The 22,528-nt window shown below is 42.6% G+C and overlaps 2 protein-coding genes across 40 annotated transcripts in view; one reads left to right on the top strand and one right to left on the bottom strand.

Annotated features, from left to right (window-relative positions):
* Positions 1-9,488, top strand: part of AKAP9 (A-kinase anchoring protein 9) — a 103,769-nt gene extending 94,281 nt beyond the window's left edge. For all 39 annotated transcript variants that reach the window (XM_083405594.1, XM_083405585.1, XM_083405592.1 and 36 more), the window contains 9 exons: positions 493-698; positions 2,463-2,574; positions 3,038-3,214; positions 4,248-4,448; positions 5,031-5,263; positions 5,988-6,073; positions 7,544-7,667; positions 8,635-8,774; positions 8,928-9,488. In XM_083405594.1, the coding sequence (XP_083261720.1) occupies positions 493-698; positions 2,463-2,574; positions 3,038-3,214; positions 4,248-4,448; positions 5,031-5,263; positions 5,988-6,073; positions 7,544-7,667; positions 8,635-8,774; positions 8,928-8,971 (1,323 nt within the window). In that variant the 3' untranslated portion in view covers positions 8,972-9,488. The remainder of the gene's footprint in view (positions 1-492; positions 699-2,462; positions 2,575-3,037; positions 3,215-4,247; positions 4,449-5,030; positions 5,264-5,987; positions 6,074-7,543; positions 7,668-8,634; positions 8,775-8,927) is intronic.
* Positions 9,482-21,702, bottom strand: CYP51A1 (cytochrome P450 family 51 subfamily A member 1). The gene is made up of 10 exons (XM_083405624.1): positions 21,427-21,702; positions 20,817-20,915; positions 19,012-19,188; positions 17,891-18,017; positions 16,223-16,397; positions 14,824-14,943; positions 14,247-14,442; positions 13,245-13,340; positions 11,310-11,478; positions 9,482-10,855 (listed from the first exon to the last, which is right to left on the bottom strand). The coding sequence occupies exons 1-10, from the start codon at positions 21,589-21,591 to the stop codon at positions 10,668-10,670; spliced, it is 1,512 nt and encodes a 503-aa protein (XP_083261750.1). The 5' UTR covers positions 21,592-21,702; the 3' UTR covers positions 9,482-10,667.
* Positions 21,703-22,528: the final 826 nt, after the last annotated feature.

The following is a 22,528-nucleotide window of genomic DNA, read 5'->3' as shown; positions in this document are numbered from 1 at the left end:
CCACTGTGCTCAGGGCAGCTTACAAGAAGTTTAAATCTACTAAAAAGGGGGAAAGAAAAGACCAATAAAAACCAGCAACAGTTACAGATAACAATAGCTCAAAAATAAGTAGGATCGTTTTTAAAAGCAGCACCTAAAGGTTTGTGAGGTGCTTAACTTCATCTAAGCCAGTTATACAGTGGTCAAGGATATTTCATATATTGTTATGTAGCTAATGTCCTTGTACATGTTGTATACCTATTTGAAAATTATTTTCTAAATAGCCTTGCGTCATGAAGAATGCAGCTTGAAGCTACTAATAGTTGGGTTGGTTTTTTTTAATGCAGCCTTTATTTAAATGAAATCACCATTTGTTCTTTGTAATTATGCAAATTGGTATATTTTAATGTTACATGTCTAAGATAGTCCTATCAGTCCTTTCATTTAATTCAATAATAGGATTTTGTACTAAATAAGGAAATTCAATCTCTCCCCCCACACTTGCATGTACAGACTACTAGGGATACATCTAATGAGCGAACCAGAAAGTGGGTTTTCCAGCAGAAAATTGGAGGAGTTGAAACAAAAGAATTGTCCTATTCTGCCCTAGTTGGCATAGGAGATGCTACCAAGGAATCTCAAGATCTGCAGATGATTGGACAGAAGCTTATAAGTGTGTCTTCCACATTGAAACATCTGGCTAACAAAGCTGCCCAAAGGTTAGAGTGATTTCTTACTACTGACAATAACTGGATATTCAGAAACCAGTGACTCAGCTTACCCCTTTATTGTTAAGGTGGTCGGCTCTTTTATATTAGCGGCGTGCCACACTTTGGGGGTTGTGGAATTTAATTGACTGTGTTCACTTTGCGACAAAGATCCTGCCCTTGCTTCAGAAGGAGATAACGTGCTTTTCCGATTGACATCAGAAAAGTGCTATCCTTTTGGGGTTAGGTCATTCTGAATGTAAACTTTGGCTACCTCCCAATGCCAAAATGTATGAATTGCCTGCTTAAATACGAGGAGGTAAAATATTTTGTTGACTGAGGTGGAGCAGCCCATCCCAAGATGCACAGAGTCGTACATTTTATTCGCAGGAGTCCCACTGAAATAAATAAACATGACTAAGTTGGGTCCATTAGTTTCAATAGATCTCCTTTGAGTACAACTTAGCTAAATGCAGTCATGCTTTGGTTCACAAATGCCTTGCGAGTCAAACGTTTTGGCTCCCGAACGCCACAAACCTGAAAGTGAGTGTTCCGGTTTGCAAACATTCTTTGGAACCCTGATGTCCGAGTGGCTCCCGCAACTTCTGGTTGAGTGCAGGCAGCTCCTGCAGCCAATCAGAAGCCGCACCTTGGTTTTTGAACGTTTTTGGAAGTCAAACGGACTTGTGCCACTAAATTCCAGGGGTAATGACTTAAAAAGTAACAGTTTTCTTCCCTTTCATGATGTCCCAAATAAACAGCCTGTGTTGAAGCGGTTTGTGCAGAAGCAGACCATTATGGGTCCTTGTAGCCCAGGGAGGCTTACCATGGTAGGCAATGACTCTCTGGATCTCATGCAGAAATCATATCATGTGTCGCTGCCCCATATGCTTTAACTAGAGATGATGGGGATCAAAACCAGGAATGGGACACAGGTGGCGCTGTGGTCTAAACCACTGAGCCTCTTGGGCTTGCTGATTGGAAGGTTGGCAGTTCGGATCCCCACAGTGAAGTGAGCTCCTGTTGCTCTGTCCCAGCTCCTGCCAACCTCGCAGTTCGAAAGTATGCTAGTACAAGTAGATAAATAGGTACTGCTGTGGCAGGAAGGTAAACAGTGTTTCCGTGCGCTCTAGTTTCTGTCACGATGTTCCGTTGTGCCAGAAACGGTTTAGTCATGCTGGCCACATGACCCAGAAAGCTGTCTGCAGACAAACACCAGCTCACTTGGCCTGAAAGCAAGATGAGTGCCACAACCTCATTGTCGCCATTGACTGGACTTAACCATCCAGGGGTCCTTTATCCTTTTTTTATATATGGTATAAGTCAGGCATGTCCAAAGTCCGTTTCGGGGGCCTAATCCAGCCCACCGGTTGGTTTAATTTGGTTCCTGTGGCAATCTCCTGGGGTAAAACCCTAAGAAAAGCTCAACAACTTTGGTTGGCCCTCACACTTGTTCACTTCATCAAATCTGGCCCTCTTTGAAAAAAGTTTGGACACCCCTGGTATAAGTTAAAGAACAGCTTTCCAGGAGAAAATGACATAAATTCTTTAATAAAAGTTTAAATCTTCAGGACAGTGATGTAGACCATGAAGGTGCCATAGCGCTTAGCCACAGTTTAGATTTGCAATTACTTTGTATTAATTTTATGTTAAAGAATTCTGAAAGCTAGACTACAGAAATGAAAACTAGGTACCAGTTCTTACATTATGCTACATTTATACCTATATGCATACTGTTACTCTACCTAAATTAACAGTTGTTTTTATTTATTCCAGATTACCTTTTGAAAAAGCAGATGATGAAGGCTTTGTTGGAATACAAAATAACATTGAAGAAGTTATCTTGCAGTTACAAATGCTGTCTGGCTTGCCCAACCTGGAAGCAGAGGTGAGAGAAATTAGCACTTATTCAAGACATTTCTGATACAAAATGTCATAAGTATGTATTCCTGATAAATTAACGTGTGTATTCAAAACATGCTACATTTTCTGTGAATTCTGTACACATCGTTCTGTGGACATAGGTCCTGTTGAATTCTGCTGAAACTCAGTTTACCCTAGTATGGGACTCTATCCATTAAAAATTATTATTAATTTATTTAAAATATTTCTTCCTGCCTTTCTGACTCCATACGGGGAGGTCAAGGTGGCTCCCAAGAGATCAAAATTTAGCAAAATAATAAAATTGGTATATTTATTTGTTTTATTTTGTTACATTGTTTCATGAAAGTTTTTCCAAAGCTGATTTAAAGAACAATTGTGAGTAGTCTTTTCCTGATCCTGTAGAATTTAAAAAAAAATTCTTGGGAGCCAAACTGATCTACTCGAAAACTACTTGTTTTTCTATCTAGATAAGTTCAGACTTGCCATCCTCTGCTTCATTGACTGAAAGATTACTAAAACAGAATGCTGAATTGACTGGGTTTGTCAGCAGACTGAGCGAGGAGAAGAACAATTTGAGAAATGCAGTCATGAAACTGGAGGAGGAGCTTAGACGATACCAGCAGAGAGGGGCGTGTGGAGACTCGGTATGTTTCTACCTAATTTGAATATAAATAATCCTTCAGTTCACCTTAAGTACTCCTCCAGATGAACTGAGTCATACATCTCTTAAGCTGAGTGCATTGCAGTTAACTTGCACATTTTTAAACGCGTGTTTTCCCAAATTTGGGTCTCCAGCTGTTTTTGGACTACAGTTCCCATCATCCCTGACCTGCTAGCTAGGAATGATGGGAGTTGTAGTCCAACAACAAATGGAGACCCAAGTATGGGAAACCCTGCCCTACTGGAATCAAGACCCATCTCATCACAGGGATGCCTGTTGGCTCTTCCTCTAGGTCACTCCTTTCCGTTGCCAGCTCACCTCTGGGCATAACACCCAGCTTTGTTCCCTCAATGGCTGGGACTAAATAACTTCACCATCCCTGCCCTTACCTTCTCCCACTTCTCCTGTGTCTCCTATATTCTGCTGTCTAGCAGCTGGCCATGCTCCTATCTTTCTCAGACTGTATCATTAAGAGTCCCCTATAGGATTTGAAGCCCTTCTGCCTTGTCTCGGGCAACAAGGTCCATGGAAATGAACCAGATCAACATTTACAATGGCTGCTTTCTCTCCCCCACCCACCTCTTGCTTGGCTGTGTTTCAATGGGCACCAACTGACAGCGACCAGCTGAGGAGCTCTCTTGCGTTCTCTCTGCACTCATTAGCTGGCTGGTAAACAATGTTTAGGATCCTAGCAGGTTTAGGAAGCTTGCCCTATACTGAGTCAGACAGTTGGTCTGTATAGCTCATTAATTTTGTCTATACCTACTGGCAATACCTTCAGGATTTCAGCCAGGGTTCTTTCCCTGCCCTACCTGGAGATGCTGGGGGATTGAGCTTCAGACTTTTTTTGCACACAAAGCAAGATGCTGTACCACCGAGCTACTGTCTTTTGCTGGAGGGGAGATTTAAACTTTTACTCCCCTCCTAGACCTGAGGAAGATGCCTCCCCTGAAATTGGTGTTTGCCTTGTTGGTACCGGTGGACTTAATTCTGCATTTCTTCTGAAATTTCACAAGACTTTCAGACTGTCGCTGAACAATGGAGGAAGTGTTGATACTCTCCTTGCTTCTGAAAGAGAGCTCTGGAACAAAGAGAAATTGATTCTGCAACAGTCCCTGAAGCAGGCCGAAGCAGAGCTTGGCAAACTGAGGGCAGAATTAAGGAATGAGGCTTTTCTGAGAGAACTGGGGTCAGATTCAGAAAATGCTGCTTTAAAGGTAAGAGGCCTTTCATCGCCTGCTGTTTGGACATTTTTGTTCTGTTGTTAAGAATATTACTTGATTTTTTCTTCTTGCATTAATCTGAGGCAAAATGCTTATTATTGCATTTATATCCCACCTTTTCTCCAAGAAGCTCAAGGTGGCCTTCATCATTCTCTCACTCGCCATTTTATCCTTGTAACAACTCTGTGTGGTAGCTTAGGCTGACAGACTGTGACTGGCCCAAACTCGATTCAAGGCTGAGTGGAGATTTGAGCCCTGGCCTGTCACATCCTAGTCTGCAAGAGCGGTAGACTCTTAATCTGGGGAACCGGGTTCACTTCCCCGCTCCTCCACATGCAGCTGCTGGGTGACCTTGGGTCAGTCACACTTCTCTGAAGTCTCTCAGCCCCCCTCACCGCAACTCCTATCATCTCCGACCAATGGCCATGCTGGCTGGAGCTGGTGAGAGTTGTAGTTCAACAAAATTCCCCTTTCCTGGCCTAGGATAGGTGGAAAGAATGACCTCCATTCGGACATCAGACATGACAGAGAGTGTTATTACATTATATACATTATTTTATTTCCTTTCCTTTCTAGAGAATTTATGGCAGATATCTGAGAGCAGAGAGCTTTCGGAAGGCTCTCATATACCAGAAGAAATATTTGCTGCTCTTATTGGGTGGGTTTCAGGAGTGTGAAGATGCCACCTTATCCCTCCTTGCCAGAATGGGTGGGCAGCCTTCCTACACAGACCTAGAGGTGATCACCCGCCGTTCAAAGAGTTTCACTCGGTTCCGCTCAGCAGTTAGAGTATTAATCGCAATTTCAAGGTATGATACAGGACATTTGTTTTGTATAAAGTGAACCGAGCACATGACCTGCATGTGTAAAGAAATAAAATGATGAAAGTAGGCGTCCACTCAATTTAAATCTGAGCCCCTGTGTTACGTTGGACAGAAAACAAATCAAGATATTCTATGGCATGTGTTCTACTTGCAGTACCTAAGGAAACATGATTCATTTTTTTCTCCTGAATGTCACTAATTGTTCAACTTATTATTTAGTTTATCTATGTTTATATTCACAAAAAACAAGCCTACGTTATTTTAAAAATGTATTACAAAAGCAGTGTTGGGGTGCCGTGCTGTGGTCCCTGGAAGTTCATCCCGAGGGACCTATGATCTTTCTCTGAAAGCAGAGAAGGAACTCAATTCCTGGAGGCCTCTTCATTGTGGCTGCAGGAACCTTTGTGGCTGTCTCTTCTCCAAAGCTGATCAGGGAGACAGGCCAAGAGGCGGCTTTGAATCCTCAGCTCTCCTGATAAGTGAAAGCACAGCCCCCTCCCTTTGACCCTGGGTGGCATGAGATTGACAGCCCTCCAGATTTGGCACTTCTTTCCCACTGCCATTGGTTTGCTCTGCCCAGCAAGTTACATTAGCTGATTTAGAGATTGGCAATGTAAGACTGTTTCGTGTATCTATGGAGAATTCTAATCTTGTTGTTTGCATCAGAAATGTTTAGACAAGTCTTTCTTTGTTCATTTTCAAATTGCAGAATGAAGTTTCTAGTTCGTCGATGGCACCGAGTAACTGGTTATAGTTTAACAGGCATCAACAGAGATGGTTTTAGCCAGAACACAGGTAAAATTTTTTTGACAGATTCCCTTTTAAGGCCTGGCAGTCCTAGAGACCAGTGTCTCATTTTTAAGGTTAGCAATGAGATAATTTTTTCCCAATGATTGGGGGGAAATGTCCCTCAAAAACCAATTCAGAGAAGAGGGTGTGTATGTCTGTCATGCATATATAAGGATAGCTTTCTTGAAATCATTTGTTGGTGGTTCTCAGGTGATCTTAAAGTGACCACACCAGTGTTACCATGACCATCTTTTGGAGAGAGAGAAAATAAATAGAGATGCAAAGTAGCACATTTTTAAAATTCTGTGCTGTAGATTGGGGTTTAAAATGGACCCTTAGCATAGAAAGGCTGAAAGTCATCACTCTAAAACAAAAATCTGAAGGTCATGAAGGCGCTCCTACCTAGAATACAAAGTCACACATCCACACAGTGGGTGGGGAAGCTGATGAGGTATCAGAGCCCTCAATACTCTGACAGTCATCTCCACAAAGTGCCGCATACAGTGGTGCCCCGCAAGACGAATGCCTCGCAAGACGGAAAACCCGCTAGACGAAAGGGTTTTCCGTTTTGGAGGTGCTTTGCAGGACGAATTTGCTATGGGCTTGCTTTGCAAGACGAAAATGTCTTGCGATTCCTGGGGGTTTTTTCCGCTCCCCACCCCCTTTTTCTAAGGCACTAAGCTGCTAATAGCCTTTTAGCAGCTAATCCGCTAATCCCTTAAGCCTTTAATAGCCGCTAATAGCCGCTAAACCGCTAATAGCGCTAATCCGCTAATGGGCTTGCTTCGCAAGACGAAAAAACCGCTAGACGAAGAGACTCACGGAACGGATTCTTTTCGTCTTGCGAGGCACCACTGTACTTTGATTCCATTGTAGTCAGAGCTTAGTGCTTAAGCAAACTTAAACAAGTGCCTATAGCATTTGCTTTCGTCTACTATTCTGTGACCATTAGAGGTTTCCCTTCTGCACTACTAGATATTTAACTGGCCTATGCTTTTCTTCTAAATTGCAAAACCAGACATTGTGGCTTTAAATAGGCAATAAAATGCCATCATGTAGCATGATACGAAGAATTATTGGACACTTGTGATGCTATCCTGGCATTCAAATTTCTGTATTTTGTGAAGAGTGTCTATAGTGTTGATTTGAGAAGAGAGTTTTGAACACAATATTTGAATGCTCAGGACCAGCAAGCAAAGCCCAGAAATTATACTTTGACCTCTTTGGAAAGGCTCAGCTTCTGGGTTGTAAATTAAACAAAGCTTTGCAGGTTTAAGGTGATACTTCTAAGCCCTCATGGCTGCAGCATAGGCTGGAACGGTGATAGCATGATTTGTAAACAAGGCCACCCGTTTCAATTATTTTCACCCATAAGCTACAAGAAACAAGTTCATTAAATGCTGCTGGTGTGCAGAAATGGGAGTTTTTAATTTGCTGCTTCTCTTTAGCAGAAAGTTAATTTGTTTGTTTACATAGGTAATGACCTGCGACCGGATTCCTTCCCTGGTGGTCTGGAGCTCTTTGGAGAACATAGGCATTCATCTTACAGATCTAGATCAGAGCTGGAATCACTTAGATCTCCTCTAAGCTATCAGCATAGGTAAATATCAGTGTTTGTTCTTTACTTGCATGTCTGTGATGGGCTGCTGAAGCAAATTAGCATGTAGCTTCTATTTTCAGAGGTACTGGGTACAAAGCAAGCTAAGAGAGGCTGTCATCTTTATGCCATGTTTTGTGAACTTTGCTGGAAACGGAATGCTGGATCCTGACTTGACCAAGGAAGCCATTCCTCAGGCTGTCATGCATATATAAGGATATAAGGATGAATACTGGCTTACAAGGAGAGAAAATGCCAAAAATGCATGTCCCTTTCTCAAACACTAGAACTGGGTGGGGAGTTTCAACCAACAAAATGTATTGGTAGTAGAATCGGAGCAATTGAACATACGCTCTCTTGCACCACATAATCAATGAATGGATTTACCTACCACATACTGTGGCAAGGGCCAGTGACTTCCATAGCTTTTAAAAGGGACCAGACAAATTCATAAATGGAATCTACACACCCCATAAAAGTCTGTGCACATTTTCAGTACCAGATGCGGGAAGGCAGAATTGACATTTGCGTCCTGCTTATGGACTTCCCAGTGGCTTGTAATTGGCTACAGTTGGAAACAGGATGACTGGCTAGTTGGACCTTTGATCTGATCAACCCAATACTCCGTGTCAGAATTTAGATTGGAAGCTCCTTGGGGAGGGAGCTGCCCTCTTGTACTCTTGTTATTTTACATAGCATCGTCAGAGTGCCTGGTGCTTCACAGCCAGCAGGGAAGTTATTACGGCTTTTACAGAAGGATCAGCATAAATACCCGAGGATTGTATATTGACATACCCGTTGCACTTGTTTGGCGTAGTTTCTGTAACATGTCTTCTGTATCATATCTTCGTATGATTCAGTAATCATGAACAGAGTTTTGCTTATTTTGCAGTATTTGTCGCATTCTACAACCTGAAGGCACTTTACAACACCAGCTGACCTCTTTTGTTGCTTCTCTCTCCATTCTAAGGTACCAGGGCATCCACACCGATTTAAGCCCAGTCTCCCTCGCATGTTCTCAGCTGCAGAATTATGATCCTGACAGGGCTTTAACAGATTATATCAACCGCCTGGAAGCTCTGCAGAGGCGGCTTGGCAGTGTACAGACAGGTAAATGTTGCTCTTTTGAAATTATTGCACTCCAGTTTGTATTTCTGTAAACAACTGCTGTTCACATCGATCATTGTGCTAATTTCCAGGAAGTCTGTTATTGTCAAAGCCGCACCACCACCACCCACTAATGTGTTTCATTTTGGCCCACAGCACCTGCTTCATACACTCAACTGCATTCTGGTATCAGAAGATAATCCTTGTGACCTTTTTCACCGCTGGTAGTGATATCAGATGAAATGCCTTTTGCAACTCTGCTGCTGCTGCTGTGCTTTTCGTATCTGTATATTGTGGGACCAACATGAACACAGCTCAATGATTGTATGCAGTTCACCATGCTGGCATCTTCACCAAGACTGGAACTTATGTATATAGGCACTTTTTGTGGACATTTGAAACCGATCATTAAATTTCATGTATATTTGTGGAATGCTAATTTAAACAATTAAATTATTTAAAGTGTATTTATCAGGCGGTTTGAGAGGTTGAAATGTTTATGTCTTGAGATTGCCGAGTGTGTAGCTCCCAAGTGTGCACAACAGTTTCTGATGAGGCTATAAGTGAAGGACTTTTCATGATTTTATCCTATTTGCTACTGGCACTGCAGAGAAAAAAATATCACCCGTAGAGACCTATTTTTGTAAAGGTAGAAGTTTTGAATTTTATGGGTATTTTGTCAAAGTACTGAAATAAAGATGATTTCATCCTTTTAAATGTGTGACTTGTGTTCAAAATTTATTTTGAAACTTTAGGTCTGCTGGAAAAAATATCAGTCTTCTGGCTAGCTACAATAAGACTGTTTTTAAGGCGCTACAACATTTTTATTGTTACAGAAGGTTCCCCATTTACACAGGGGTTATGTTCCGGGCCCCACATGCATACATGAAAATGTGCAAAATGGAAAACACCCTGGAGAGTCGTCCTTGCTCAGGAGACCTGCCCCAGTGGTCTCCTCGTGAGTCGTAGGGGAAGCGTCTTCCCTACGCATCAGCTGCCCGCCCAGCTTGTGTGTGCACGATCACGCACAAATAGAATATGGGGAGTGGCTAGTGCAGTTGTGAGAAATGGGGAAGGGGAAGAATGTCTGAATCTCAGGTGTGAAGAAGTCACCTGGTTGTTCCTCTATTCTACTCCCAGTCCATACTGAGGGCACTACACCCATGAGAGCCTTCTTCCAAAACTGCTTGCACACCAACATTTTATAGATAAGACACCGTGTAAGGAAAAATGTTCTGCGCTAGTAACATATGATAAAGATCTAAAGTATTAATCCAAAGTATTAATCTCAACCCGATTGCCTAACTGTAAATTACATTAAAGTTGTCATTTTGGCATTGCCCAATTTAAAAACAAAGGGTTGTATCCAGTGCTTTGTAAGTGGAACTCTGCCACAGGCAGAAAGTTACCTCTGGAAAACAGTAACACCTATGATCTACAGCTCTCATGATTAGTCATCTTTGGCTTAATCAGCATTCCAATAGACCAGGTTTTTTCACAAGTTTAAGTGAAACTACTGGAGTCAATGAAGCAGGATCCTATTTTTTTATCCCAACATTTTAAAGAAACCAAAATACATTCTCATTAATCCATTTACATTTAAAAAAACTGTGGTTTGTATTTCTAAACCTACCAAAGATTAATAGTTTTCTTTTAAAAGGCACATATATTAGAACACATTCACATTACAGAATCAGAAGTACAGGGTAAGAAATGATAGAAACATAAAAAGCAAACATCCCCACCCCCCACATAGTACTCCCAATAGCACAAACTTTTCACATTTCTTCACAATACTATAGGCTATGAACAGCCACTTCTTTTAACTGTCTTCACATAAGTACAGAACTGTCTTCACATTGTACAGAAATGTCCCTGCAGTTCAGCTGCAAGAAGCTATGTTGTGCTGTTTGATCTCCTTTTGTATCTAATGATAGGATTAGTGGGTGTATGGATCATAGTTGTATAATTTATGGTAGGGAAATAACCGTCCACCAAATCAAATTCATACAAACGCAGAAGCGTTGACCAAATTGTCTTAATTTGAATATAAGCAAAGTTCTCTCCAATACAACGATGACGACCTAAAAGAAAATTAAAAGTGTCTTTATTTTACGTTTGCAAACATTCTTGTACCACCAAGAAATTAGATCTGTATAAGGGAGCAATCCTAAACTCCCGGGGGGGGGGGGTGAAGGGCCACAGGATGCCTCAAAACTGGATGCCTGCAAACAAAACCCACCAATGCTGGTGTAACAAGGTCTGCTTCATGGGAACAAAAACAGGTTGCTGTGGGATAGGCCTTTAACCTGTTGGATCCTCAGTTACTGTTTATTAGCCAAGTGCCTGCATTTTCAAGAGATTAGCTAGAGACACTGATACTCCACTTTTCAAAACATGAGGACCGACAGAGGTGTCCAGTCCATGCCGCAAATTATTTTTTTTAAATTAAAGTCTTTTGCTTGTTTGTTTTTAAATGACTGAAGGTGGCCATGATTGTATCCCTTATTTGGAGAACATCTAATACAACCAACTTACCAGCACCAAACGGCACATACGCAAACTTCTCTTTAGCTGCGGGGTTATCTTGGAGATAACGCTCTGGTTTGAAATCTACATTTTCTGTCCAACAATCCTTAAGTCTCTGATTGACAGTGGGAGATACACAGACTTGATGACCAGGTGGAATTGTATACCCAGCAACTGTCTAAAAGCAAGAAAACACTTTTATCAAGTGTACATTCAAATCCAACCCATCAAAAGTTTGGATAGTTGATTCACTAATACTATTCATGTACCACTCATATCATCAACAGAAATGTATTATCACTATCCCAGCTAAGGCATTTCTCTATGTTTGCTCAAGTTGTGGGACATCCAGCCTCCTATAACCAATATGCTTAAGTCTAATTAATGCATGAAGGGGTTAAGACCATAGCTTAAGCTGTCCTGCTTGGCTTAGCTAGGTCACTCCCCCTCTTACCTTGGGAGGAAGGGATCAAGCCTTTGTTCTTTCCATTCCAGCATGTGAACTCTACCAATAAGGAAGTCTAAGCTAGATGCTCCAAGCTCAGACCACATGGCTTAAACCAGCCGCCTTGGTGTGTCTATACCAAATAATTTAGAAACACTACTTGAGAACCTAAGTTTTACTACCCCCTATTCTGACTACTGTATGGAAAAGCAGATGAATCTGTCTATTGAAGAGTTTATTAGTAAACCATTTTTTATTTACCAAATGTCTAGTCTTTTTCTGTGTTAAGGGAAGTGGGGAACTTTGGAAGCAACTTAGAATGGAATATTTTAAAGATCCAACAGCACTTTGCTGCCTGTTTTGTGATCTTAAATCTCTGCTGGGGTTCTCTCACCAAAGAGTACTTGTCCCGAACCTGAATCTTGGCATCCAGAGAATTCTCTTTTTATATACCTAGTATTTTTTATTACTTAGCCAAAAACAAAAACCAACACGTATGTTGGGGCCTAAATAACGAGCCGATATTTTATACCAGGGTAGATGCTGAAATGTCCTTAAGATATTGCTTAGCACATCAGTAATCAGCCAACTGCTGGAAATAATTTAAGGCAAGCAGCAGTCCTGAACTCCTGGAAGAGCAGCATAGAGGCTACAGGACAGCACAAGGTTTCTTCTCTGCAGTCAGAAAGGGAGGTCCAGCACTAGAGTCCTCCTTGTGGGAGTTAAAAGCTCCACCATCACCACTCCTCTGCTGTTAGTGCTCCAAGGATGGTATCGAATGGAAAGGGGGCATGTTGTGGAAACTCTTGGTTCCTCTTTTCCTTAGAAGCCTTCAAACCAGCCACAACCCTACTCCCACCCTCAAGTTGATGTAGTCTGTTCTCTTTGGGAGGGAGATTATTCCCACCCCCACCTTCCACCCTGGCCAGTGTAAACACAGCAGGGCTTTGGAAGTAAGCATTAACTCATCTGCCATAAACTCCCTTCTTCTTCAACCCCGCCTCCAAGGACTACTTTGCCCATGTATTAAGTTTTAGGTACTACAACAACCTCATACATAACTGTGTCTGCCCCGTTACTTTAACTGATGGCATCATTCAGAAGGCATCATTTAGTTCTAATCTGATGGCATCATTTAGTTCTCATCAAGAGGTTAGTTCTAATCTGATGGCATCATTTAGTTCTAATCAAGAGGTTAGAACTATTCCACCTTTTGTACTGTTATTTGTCAATAAAAGTAATGTTTGCAACTTCATATTGCTTTTGGAGCGTACCTTTCTGGTCAGTAGTGGCACCTTGACATCACTGCTACCTAGTTAGAAGGGGTGAGGTCAGAGTCACAGTTCACCAGCAGGAGTATCGCTGGCTCCTCTTCTCTGCTGCCCAGAGAAGCATCAATGCCAGGAAGGTGGCTCTGCCCCACCACACATTCCACTTACCAACTCATCAAGGTATTATTTCTGCTTTAACATATCACTGAAACAAACAAAGATTCTTACTTGGGGAGTTTTAGCCATCCTCATCATAGTCATTATAGGAGGTCGAAGTCTTAATGTTTCTTTCAAGCAAAGTTCCAGGAAAGTCATATCTTTGAGCTACAAATGAGTAAAAACAAACCTTGTCGGTTTTGTGCATATCTATAAGGATAACGTCCTTTAGTGAAAGAAACATAATTTAGCATGAAGCTAAACAGCAGATCATTATCTTCCAGCAGAACTAAAGCAATTTAAAACACATTTTCCTCTATGTAATTGGAGAAAAAGAAACTACGTGTTTGCGTGTAATTTTACATTAGCATCCATAATACTGCTCAATCTTAAATCTGGTCCAAACTAACTCTCATTACACCTAGAATCATAGAATTGTTGGAAGGATGACTTAAGAGTCATCCCAGCCAATCCCCTGCAATGCAGGAATCTTCTTGCCCGAAGTAGAACTTGAACCCATGACCCTAAGATTAAGAGTGACATGCTTTTACTGACTGAGCTAGGGCAAGGGTAGGAACCTCTCTAGCCCAGCGGGCCAGATAATTATCTTCACTCATCCTTATTCTGACCGATGGCAAGTGAGCTCTTCTGCCTGCTACTTTACACAAGGCTTTCAAGGAGGTTCCTGAAGATCTGAGAAGCAGCTGATTGTCAGATGTTCGGAAACTCCATTCAAAGCACTGTGGAAAAATAGCACTTTTGTAAATGGCTTTGCAGACATTGCCAATCAGTCTTGCCTGCAAGCTCCCTTTCAGCCATGACTCACCTTTACCTGCCCCACACCTGGCATCATATATTACATGCAGGGAAGGTGGACATGGCTTCGCCAAATAGGAAAGCCCACCAATTTGCCCCCCCCCCCAATTTAGGGGATTTAACTTCACTCATAATTAAAAACCAAGAACTAAAAAGCCTTCTGAAAACCTGTTCTCTCAACTAATTCCACCTAAACATTTAAGGAACTTGCATGCATTCACACAGAAATGCTTAAAAGGAATTACAGAACCTACAAACCTGGTCATAGCTTAATGAAGGCAAGTCTTCTCCACACACTGCTTTTTGCTCCCCATAACATCGCTCCTGGATTGATTTATCTCTAGCCAAAAAGAAGCCAAGCCAAGTGCTTGTAGTCGAAGATGTGTGCTGACCGGCCAACAGCAGCCCAATAAGCATCCCAGCAATTTCATCATCTGATAGGTAACGGCCATCTCTAGATTTTAAAAACAGACAACACAGGTCATATGTGCCACTTCAAAAGGAAGTCAAAAAACAGATTTCATGGACACAATCCTCTAGGTGGCTGCTGTTTTCTATTTCTGCTAAAACAAATTCAAATTAATTCAAGCAAAATACATAGAATCGTTTCAGGATCGCTAGGACAATTTATTAGAAATATTCATACTGTGCCCTTCCACTGCATTTGCAGTGAGGGGCAGGGTTGGCACTGCAAAAAAGCCTGCTCTGCTTCGCATAAGTCAGGCTACTAGTTGCTCTGCTGCTATTTTATCTTCCTGAAGAAAAAGTTGTTGGAAACTCAGAGCTGAAAAGACCTTCCTGGAACTAACAGCAACATTTTTGCTACTTCACGTACTTGTAGGTAACATCCAGCAGTGTTTGAAGCATATCGTCCTCTCTTGCCAAAGACTTGCGTCGTTTCTGAATTATTTCGTAAAAAATGGACTTTATCTTATTGTGGGCTCTATCTCTGCGCCTGAAATTAAAGCAATCCATGTAAGTAACAGCGTGTTTACAAGGGGAAAAAAATTTAATCTACAGGGTTTGAATTCTACATATCAGCTTCCAATTTCAACACGCATGCATGTTGCCTGCATTGCTCCTTAAAAGGCTATATCAATTTACACAAACTTAAAAGACTAGATTGACCCTACAATTCTATACAATTGTACTTACTGAGAGGCTAATTCATGGGTAGGCAAACTAAGGCCCAGGGGCCGGATCCGGCCCAATCGCCTTCTAAATCCGGCCTGTGGACGGTCCAGGAATCAGCATCTTTTTACATGAGTAGAATGTGTGCTTTTATTTAAAATGCATCTCTGAGTTATTAGTGGGGCCTAGGAATTTGTTTATTTCCCCCCCCAAATATAGTCTGGCCCCCCACAAGGTCTGAGGGACGGTGGGCCGGCCCCCTGCTGAAAAAGTTTGCTGACCCCTGGGCTAATGTGATACTCCTACCTGAAAGGTGGGACTTTCTTTCAATACGCGTGGTACCTCGGGTTACGTACATAATTCGTTCCGGAGGTCCGTTCTTAACCTGAAATTGTTCTTAACCTGAAGCACCACTTTAGCTAATGAGGCCTCCTGCTGCCGCTGCGTGGCCAGAGCACGATTTCTGTTCTTATCCTGAAGCAAAGTTCTTAACCTGAAGCACTATTTCTGGGTTAGCGAAGTCTGTAACCTGAAGCGTATGTAACCTGAAGCGTATGTAACCCGAGGTACCACTGTATCTGACAAACACTGGCATGCTGAGAACAATCCACATTCTAATCTGTACTTCATAGTCTAGCACCAACAGTAATGGAGGCTTTGTTTTGGTTTAAAGGGAGATTGCTCCCTTCTCATGCTGGTATTTCCCCTTTTGAAAACCAGGGCAATACTGGCATAGAAAACAGTGGAATTTGGCGGTCCTCCATGGGCTGGCAAGGGGCTGCACTGAAGCAGCTCCCACACCACATAAAGAGCAAAGAGGTCCTTAGGCAGGACTGACTCATAGGTAGAATGTTGTGGCTATGGATTCAAAAATAAATGCTGTGAAACCAAATTAATATTTAAGCTAAATACTAATTAATGTTAATCCCTGCTCCACTCTGAAGTACAACTAAGACCAATTTAATTGACAGGGTTGCTGTGATGGTGTAACAAAGGAAAGAGAACTGCATAGAAAGCCCATAACTACTTATGGAGGGCAGGATAAAATGTATAGAATGCATATTTGATTAACTAAATTCTCTGCTCATCAAGTTTCTCAGTACCTGAAGCTCGGCAAAGGCAGCCAGCCTGGCAAAAGCCAAGCTGCATGAGAAAATCCCCCATCCAAATCGGCATAGAGCTGTGCTACCTTCTCGTCAAGAATGCTTCTTATCTCCTTCCCATGTAAACAGTGACTTGCTGTCAAAATTATTAGTTCTGAAAGTGCTGTAAACAAGTCTGTGCATAGAGGGGAAAAGTACATTAATGGGAATTCAGTAAATCAGAGGAGGACTTCACGTTTACCATCAAAATGAACCTCAAAAATAAATGAACACAGTCAATTTTCGCCATGTGTTGCAGAAGCTACTGTTTCTAGATGCTGCAAATGCTTTTTTACATGGAAGATAAAATAAAGTAAAAGGCAGCCCTAAAAGTACCTTGTAACCCTGTTACCTTGTGGGTATCTTACCTTTGTCTGTGGGAGAGGTTGTGTGACAGAATTTACTGAAGATTTTAAAAATATATTGTAAGGAATGGGCCAGACGAAATGTGCTGAAACCAGATTTAGAGTTATCCATCCCACAGGGTTATAAAATCCCATCTAACTTGAGAGCCTACAACCTAGAAACTTCAGACCCATGAGCTACCGGTAAATCCATTCCTGACCACATGCTTTAATGAAATGTGCCATCAGGTTGTTTGAACAGAACTGGTTGCATGTTTATTTTCAGTCCTACATAGGGATGGAATAGCTCAAATTGGATGAAAACATCACACAAGGCTCACATTAACCCTAGAATAGGTTGTGAAAGTACTCCCTTTTTTCTTTCTTTCTTCTTTGTGTTTTATTTAGATCGGTTTTTGGCCTTGATAAAAAGATATTTGATATTAATCTTTGTATTCTTTTTCAAATTTCAATAAAATCTTTTTTTTAAAAAAATGAAAGTCTACCCTTCAAACAATCATCTCAGGTCATTATAACAAGGAGGGGAAAAACAAAAATAGTTATCCATCACGATGGAGCCAATGAGTAGCCATTCACCACAATTTTTACTCAAACAATGTGCATAGGGAAAAGCAGGAGGCAAACCTTCCAAACTCCTTTTCAATACCAGCACCAAAGCCTTATGCAAAAATAGGTCTGGAACTGAGCACATAGTGTTATTTTTCCTGCCATTTTTATTTCATTATTTGTTGCCCATAAGATAGCAACTGGGTATTTTATTTGCCCTGAAGTTGTTGATATAGGATTCTATATACCTAAAAAGGTAAAGGTACCCCTGCCCGTACGGGCCAGTCTTGCCAGACTCTAGGGTTGTGCGCCCATCTCACTCAAGAGGCCGGGGGCCAGCGCTGTCCGGAAACACTTCCGGGTCACGTGGCCAGCGTGACATCGCTGCTCTGGCGAACCAGAGCCGCACACGGAAACACCGTTTACCTTCCGGCTAGTAAGCGGTCCCTATTTATCTACTTGCACCCGGGAGTGCTTTTGAACTGCTAGGTTGGCAGGCGCTGGGACTGAACAACGGGAGCGCACCCCGCTGCGGGGATTCGAACCGCCGACCTTTCGATCGGCAAGCCCTAGGCGCTGAGGCTTTTACCCACAGCGCCACCCGCGTCCCTATATACCTAAGAAGTTACAAATAATTGATTGCAACTTGATACACCAACGCTTGTTCCAGAATGACCCGGTTCAAATAGAAGCACAACATTTCAAACTATATACTTACTTTTTTCTCCACTTTCCCCCCAAGTTTTAAAATATTCCATAGTTTCTTTTTCAATTATTGGTATATGGCTTTTAAACTGGCTTATGTTCAGCCCGGTTTTAAGCATCTTCTTCTGTTCCAGAAATACCTTTAAAAAGCAAAGAATGCTGTATTTACAAAATATTCAACTTGTATGTTTTAGGCATGAACTAGCAAAAAGGTAAGGACTTGTTTGCCACTAATTTTAGTAGGAAAAAGTAAGGCACACATGTTCCACTTTCTTCCCACATCAGAATCAGTTTCACTTTGGCTGGCTTGTGGCTATAATACATTATAGAACTAATTGCAAAGATGGCAATTTTTTAGGACATAATAAGACAAACTGTGAAGCATTTACATGTGCACAAAAAAACCGTCTTGATCCAAACCTTTTTTTATATAAAATGTCTTCAGGCTAATAACTTCTTTCTGAAGTGAACCATAAGTTAAACCAGGCATAGGCAAACTCAGCCCGCCATATATTTTGGGGGCTACAATTCCCATCATCCCTGACCACTGGTCCTGTTAGCTAGGGATGATGGGAGTTGTAGTCCCAAAACATCTGGAGGGTCGAGTTTGCCTATGCTTGGGTTAAACTATAAATTAATACAATGCACCCTGATAGAGTGTATCAGCAGTTCTGGAGTGGGTATTCAGCTATAAAATTGTACTATCTACTATTTCATCTTCTGTCATTAGTTTGGCTAATTGTATTAGACTGAATATGGCAGCAATACTTATGAGTAATTGAAGCTAACTCTGTTGTTTTGTTATTGCAACAACTTGTTGTGTTCTATATGTATCATGAAAGTACTGTCATACCTCATGTTACGTGCACTTCATGTTACATTCTTTCAGGTTACATCCCGTGGCGACCCGAAAGTACAGGAAAGGGTTACTTCCGGGTTTCGCCGCTTGCGCATGCACAAACGCGCAAAATGGTGTCACGTGCATGCACAGAAGCAGCAAATCGCAACCTGTGTGTGCGAAGATGCACCGCTGCAGGTTGTGTTCTTTTCATGTTGCGAACGGGCCTCCGGAACGGATCCTGTTCGCAACCAGAGGTACCACTGTAAATAAACTGAAATGGAAATAATACATACTGGGTTGGGTACATCATAAGCTACTCCCTTGCCAAAGACAGGTGTGGTTAGCCGTGAATACACATCTTCTGCATTTAAGTCTTCATTTTTACTGTTGAACAGCAGAGCAGCAGCATCACTACCCAGGAGATATGTAAACGTCTTCCCCACCATTGTGAAGCTAAATACAGGACCGTACTGTGGAAACAAATCGAGAAGGTAGGAAATGAAGGGGCAGGGAACAGAAGCGTACACGAATGTGACTTTATTATCATACAGCAAAGATAGTGAGAATTTTCACTGAAATCCATAAAATGTATAGTAACTGCTTTAAAAAACATAAATAGCTGTATACAAGAAGCAAAAACGAAAACAAAAATGCATCTACCTAGACATCTACTGTGTCTAGGCTGCAACCTTAGGCACAATATACAGTAACTGTTTCACAAGGTAGTTGGGAGGATAAAATCAGAGTAGGATTACACAATGCTTTGAGCTTCTTGGTAGGCAGAATATATATATGTATGTACGTATGTAAATACTTCTCGAAGCTATCAGCATGAGTTTGACCAAACTGTGGGAGGCAGTGGAAGAAAGGAGTGCCTGGCGTGCTCTGGTCCATCGTGTCATGAAGAGTCGGACACGACTAAACGGCTAAGCAACAACAAATACTTCCAAGCAAACATACTTAGACTTGAATGGCACATAACATTTAAACTTGTTCAAGTAGACAGATGGGCAATGGCCAGACAAAGTAGACAATGGCCAGGGATTCACCAGCCCACCCAATTATAATTCTACCCCACTCTTCTTCCCATAGAAAAAGTTATACTAACCACACGTAGATTATTTGCATCTGTTCATTTCATTTAACATCCAAGGTTATTCATAGAGTAAACCCAATGAAACCAGTACAGTGGTGCCTCGCAAGACGAAAAGAATCTGTTCCGTGAGTCTCTTCGTCTAGCGGTTTTTTCGTCTTGCGAAGCAAGCCCATTAGCGGATTAGTGCTATTAGCGGTTTAGCGGCTATTAGCGACTATTAAAGGCTTAAGGGATTAGTGGATTAGCTGCTAAAAGGCTATTAGCAGCTTAGTGCCTTAGAAAAAGGGGGTGGGGAGCGGACCCCCCCCCCCCCAGGAATCGCAAGACATTTTCATCTTGCGAAGCAAGCCCATAGCAAATTTGTCCTGCGAAGCACCTCCAAAACGGAAAACCGTTTCGTCTAGCGGGTTTTCCGTCTTGTGAGGCATTCGTCTTGCGGGGCACCACTGTACTTAGATTCCTTATATCAACACCCCAAGCATGACTTAGTTGGATATTACCCTATGGTAGCTTTGGTTTTGAAAAGAGTGTTGTTGTTAACCACATCCCTGTTCACTCACTACTAATGTGAATATTGATTTAACTTACTGTTATTTTAGTTAAGATTTTGGGCACACCATTATTATCACTCTGCACCAAATATTAGTCTCAATAGGCTAATATACTCAAATGCATAACCAATCATGAGAAGAACTCAGATCTCGAACATCCACAGAAACCCCACACAAGATGAGGTGAAGAAGCCACTTGGAGGAGGATTTAGGAGTTGATACAGAGAAAGCACTCAAACCGCACTTTTGCATTCTAAAATCTTCTTCTAAAACAGCTTTTCATTTTTTAAAAGTAGCATCAAGGTTCTCATATTTGCATGGGATGCATCACTAGCCTCTGAGGCTTCAGTCTTGGAATTTCATTCAGCTAAATATTTAAGCTCAAGGATTCTGAATAGCTGTGTTACTTTGGAGCCCTAACACTTATACCGGAAAATGATTATAGACTCACTTTTTCATAGGCGTTTTCCAAGAATTCGATAGGATTCTTCCCAAATGTAATCGCATGTCCCAAAAAGGGGACGTTCGACGAAATGTAAGGTGGGTAATTCTGAAGAAGGAGAAGAAGAAGAAAGCCTTTTGTTATATAGTTTAGCAAAAAGCAGCTCTCACTAAACTGTTTTCAGCACCGGGATCTAACCAACTGAGCTAACCAGCAAGGCTGGCTCTAAAAAAAAGGATGACAGATATTCAATGCTCCGCTTTGGATGGGAATCAGGGAACAGCACCGCCCCTATGAATCTCCACCTTTTCACCTACACGCATCTATAGAAATTAAAGAAATGCCGAGCATCCGGGCTCTTTACTCTGATTTCTTTACTCCAGATTTCTTCTCTGGAAACAAAACAAAGGCGTTTGAGGAAGGGGGATTTCTGCACAAGCACAGAGTGCCCTTGTTCCTCCTTTGGCTGCCCATTCCAAGGCGGCTGCTGCCTGGGCTTGGATGCACCGGCTACAAGGACCCGCCGTTTCCCCTCCCGCTGCCCAGGTTTGCTGCGACCCCAAACTATCCGCACGGGTCCAAGTTCTGCCCACCCAATGCCGCCCCCGCCGCGACCCACCTGGCCGGCGCTGGGCATCTTCTTCTGCCGGGAGCCGAGCTGCAGCAAATATCCCAAGCCGAGGGCGAAAGCGGAGGCGGCCAGCAAGAGGGAGAGCGGGCTGCCAGCAGCCGCCTTCTCCAGCAGGGAGTAGCCCGCTTCCAGCAAGCTCGGCGCCGCCATCATCCTCCCGGCTCTGAGGCACACAGAACCAGGACCGACGGGGACTCGGACGCCGAGAGAAGCCGGGCGGAGGGGCGTGGCCTATCCTCCGCCGGCGGGAGCTGGGCCGATCTCTGCCCATCTGACGAACGCGGCGCGGAGGCCAATCGGCAAGCGCGCCGCCACAGGGTGACCGAGGCGGCGGCGCAGCGGTTGGAGGAGGCGGACGCTGAGGCGCCCTGAGGTAGGGTGAGGCGGGGGTTTTCCCAAACTATCTCCCATAATAATCTCAACCCCATGATAAGAGGTCGGGGTGCTGCACCTGTGGAGAAAAGGAGACGGAGCCATGCTTAGTAGCCAAAAGGGCACACGCGGAGGAGCCCCCCACCCCCACCCGGGTGGCTTATTTCATCTGCAGTCCTGATAAACCTTTCGTCTCTATGCTGTGAGAAGCTTCTGTTGATTCTTTCTTTATATATCCCGTCTCTGTTAAGCAGACAGAAGCAGACCAGGCTGTGGTTTTTCTTCTTCTCCAGACCACCGTGTTGCTGTTCTGTTATCATGCACAGTGCCACAGCATACAGGAAAATAAAATGCTTTTCGCATCAAGGTCTATAGAGCTCCTAGACGCAAGAGTCAAACTCTATGCAGTAAAGAGCCAGTAAAGAGTAAAGAGTCTGACATGACTTAGGATGTGTGGGAGAAAATAATGGGAACAGTTCAAAGGCCACTGTGGCAAAGATGTTCTTCTGATACAGCCTGTGGTGCAAAGAAATAACCTTGCCTATTAATTTTTAAAATCTTCATGTACTTATAGAGCTTGCTGTGACGAACAGACATGGCCCCCGGACGTTTGACAGTCTGTTGGCCCTGTGCCACCACTGTGATTGCTTTCTTCGCTGCCACCACCCTGCTTCTCACGGGGACACATAGAGTCCAGACAGTTGTTAACATTAACAAA

This window comes from Podarcis tiliguerta (genome assembly GCF_965153285.1).
Source record: "Podarcis tiliguerta genome assembly, chromosome: 12".
Lineage (NCBI taxonomy): Eukaryota > Metazoa > Chordata > Lepidosauria > Squamata > Lacertidae > Podarcis > Podarcis tiliguerta.
The sequence above is the reverse complement of the archived record's forward strand: the minus strand, read 5'-3'. Positions and strand labels throughout refer to the sequence as shown.

Excerpts from the sequence above, each read along its gene's own strand:
- CYP51A1 (XM_083405624.1), bottom strand. The coding sequence starts at position 21,591 with ATGATGGCGGCGCCGAGCTTGCTGGAAGCGGGCTACTCCCTGCTGGAG. Across the intron at positions 18,018-19,011 it reads CTTATGATGTACCCAACCCA|GTATTTCTGGAACAGAAGAA; the intron begins GTATGTATTATT and ends TGCTTTTTAAAG. Across the intron at positions 14,944-16,222 it reads CTGCCTTTGCCGAGCTTCAG|GCGCAGAGATAGAGCCCACA; the intron begins GTACTGAGAAAC and ends CTTTAATTTCAG.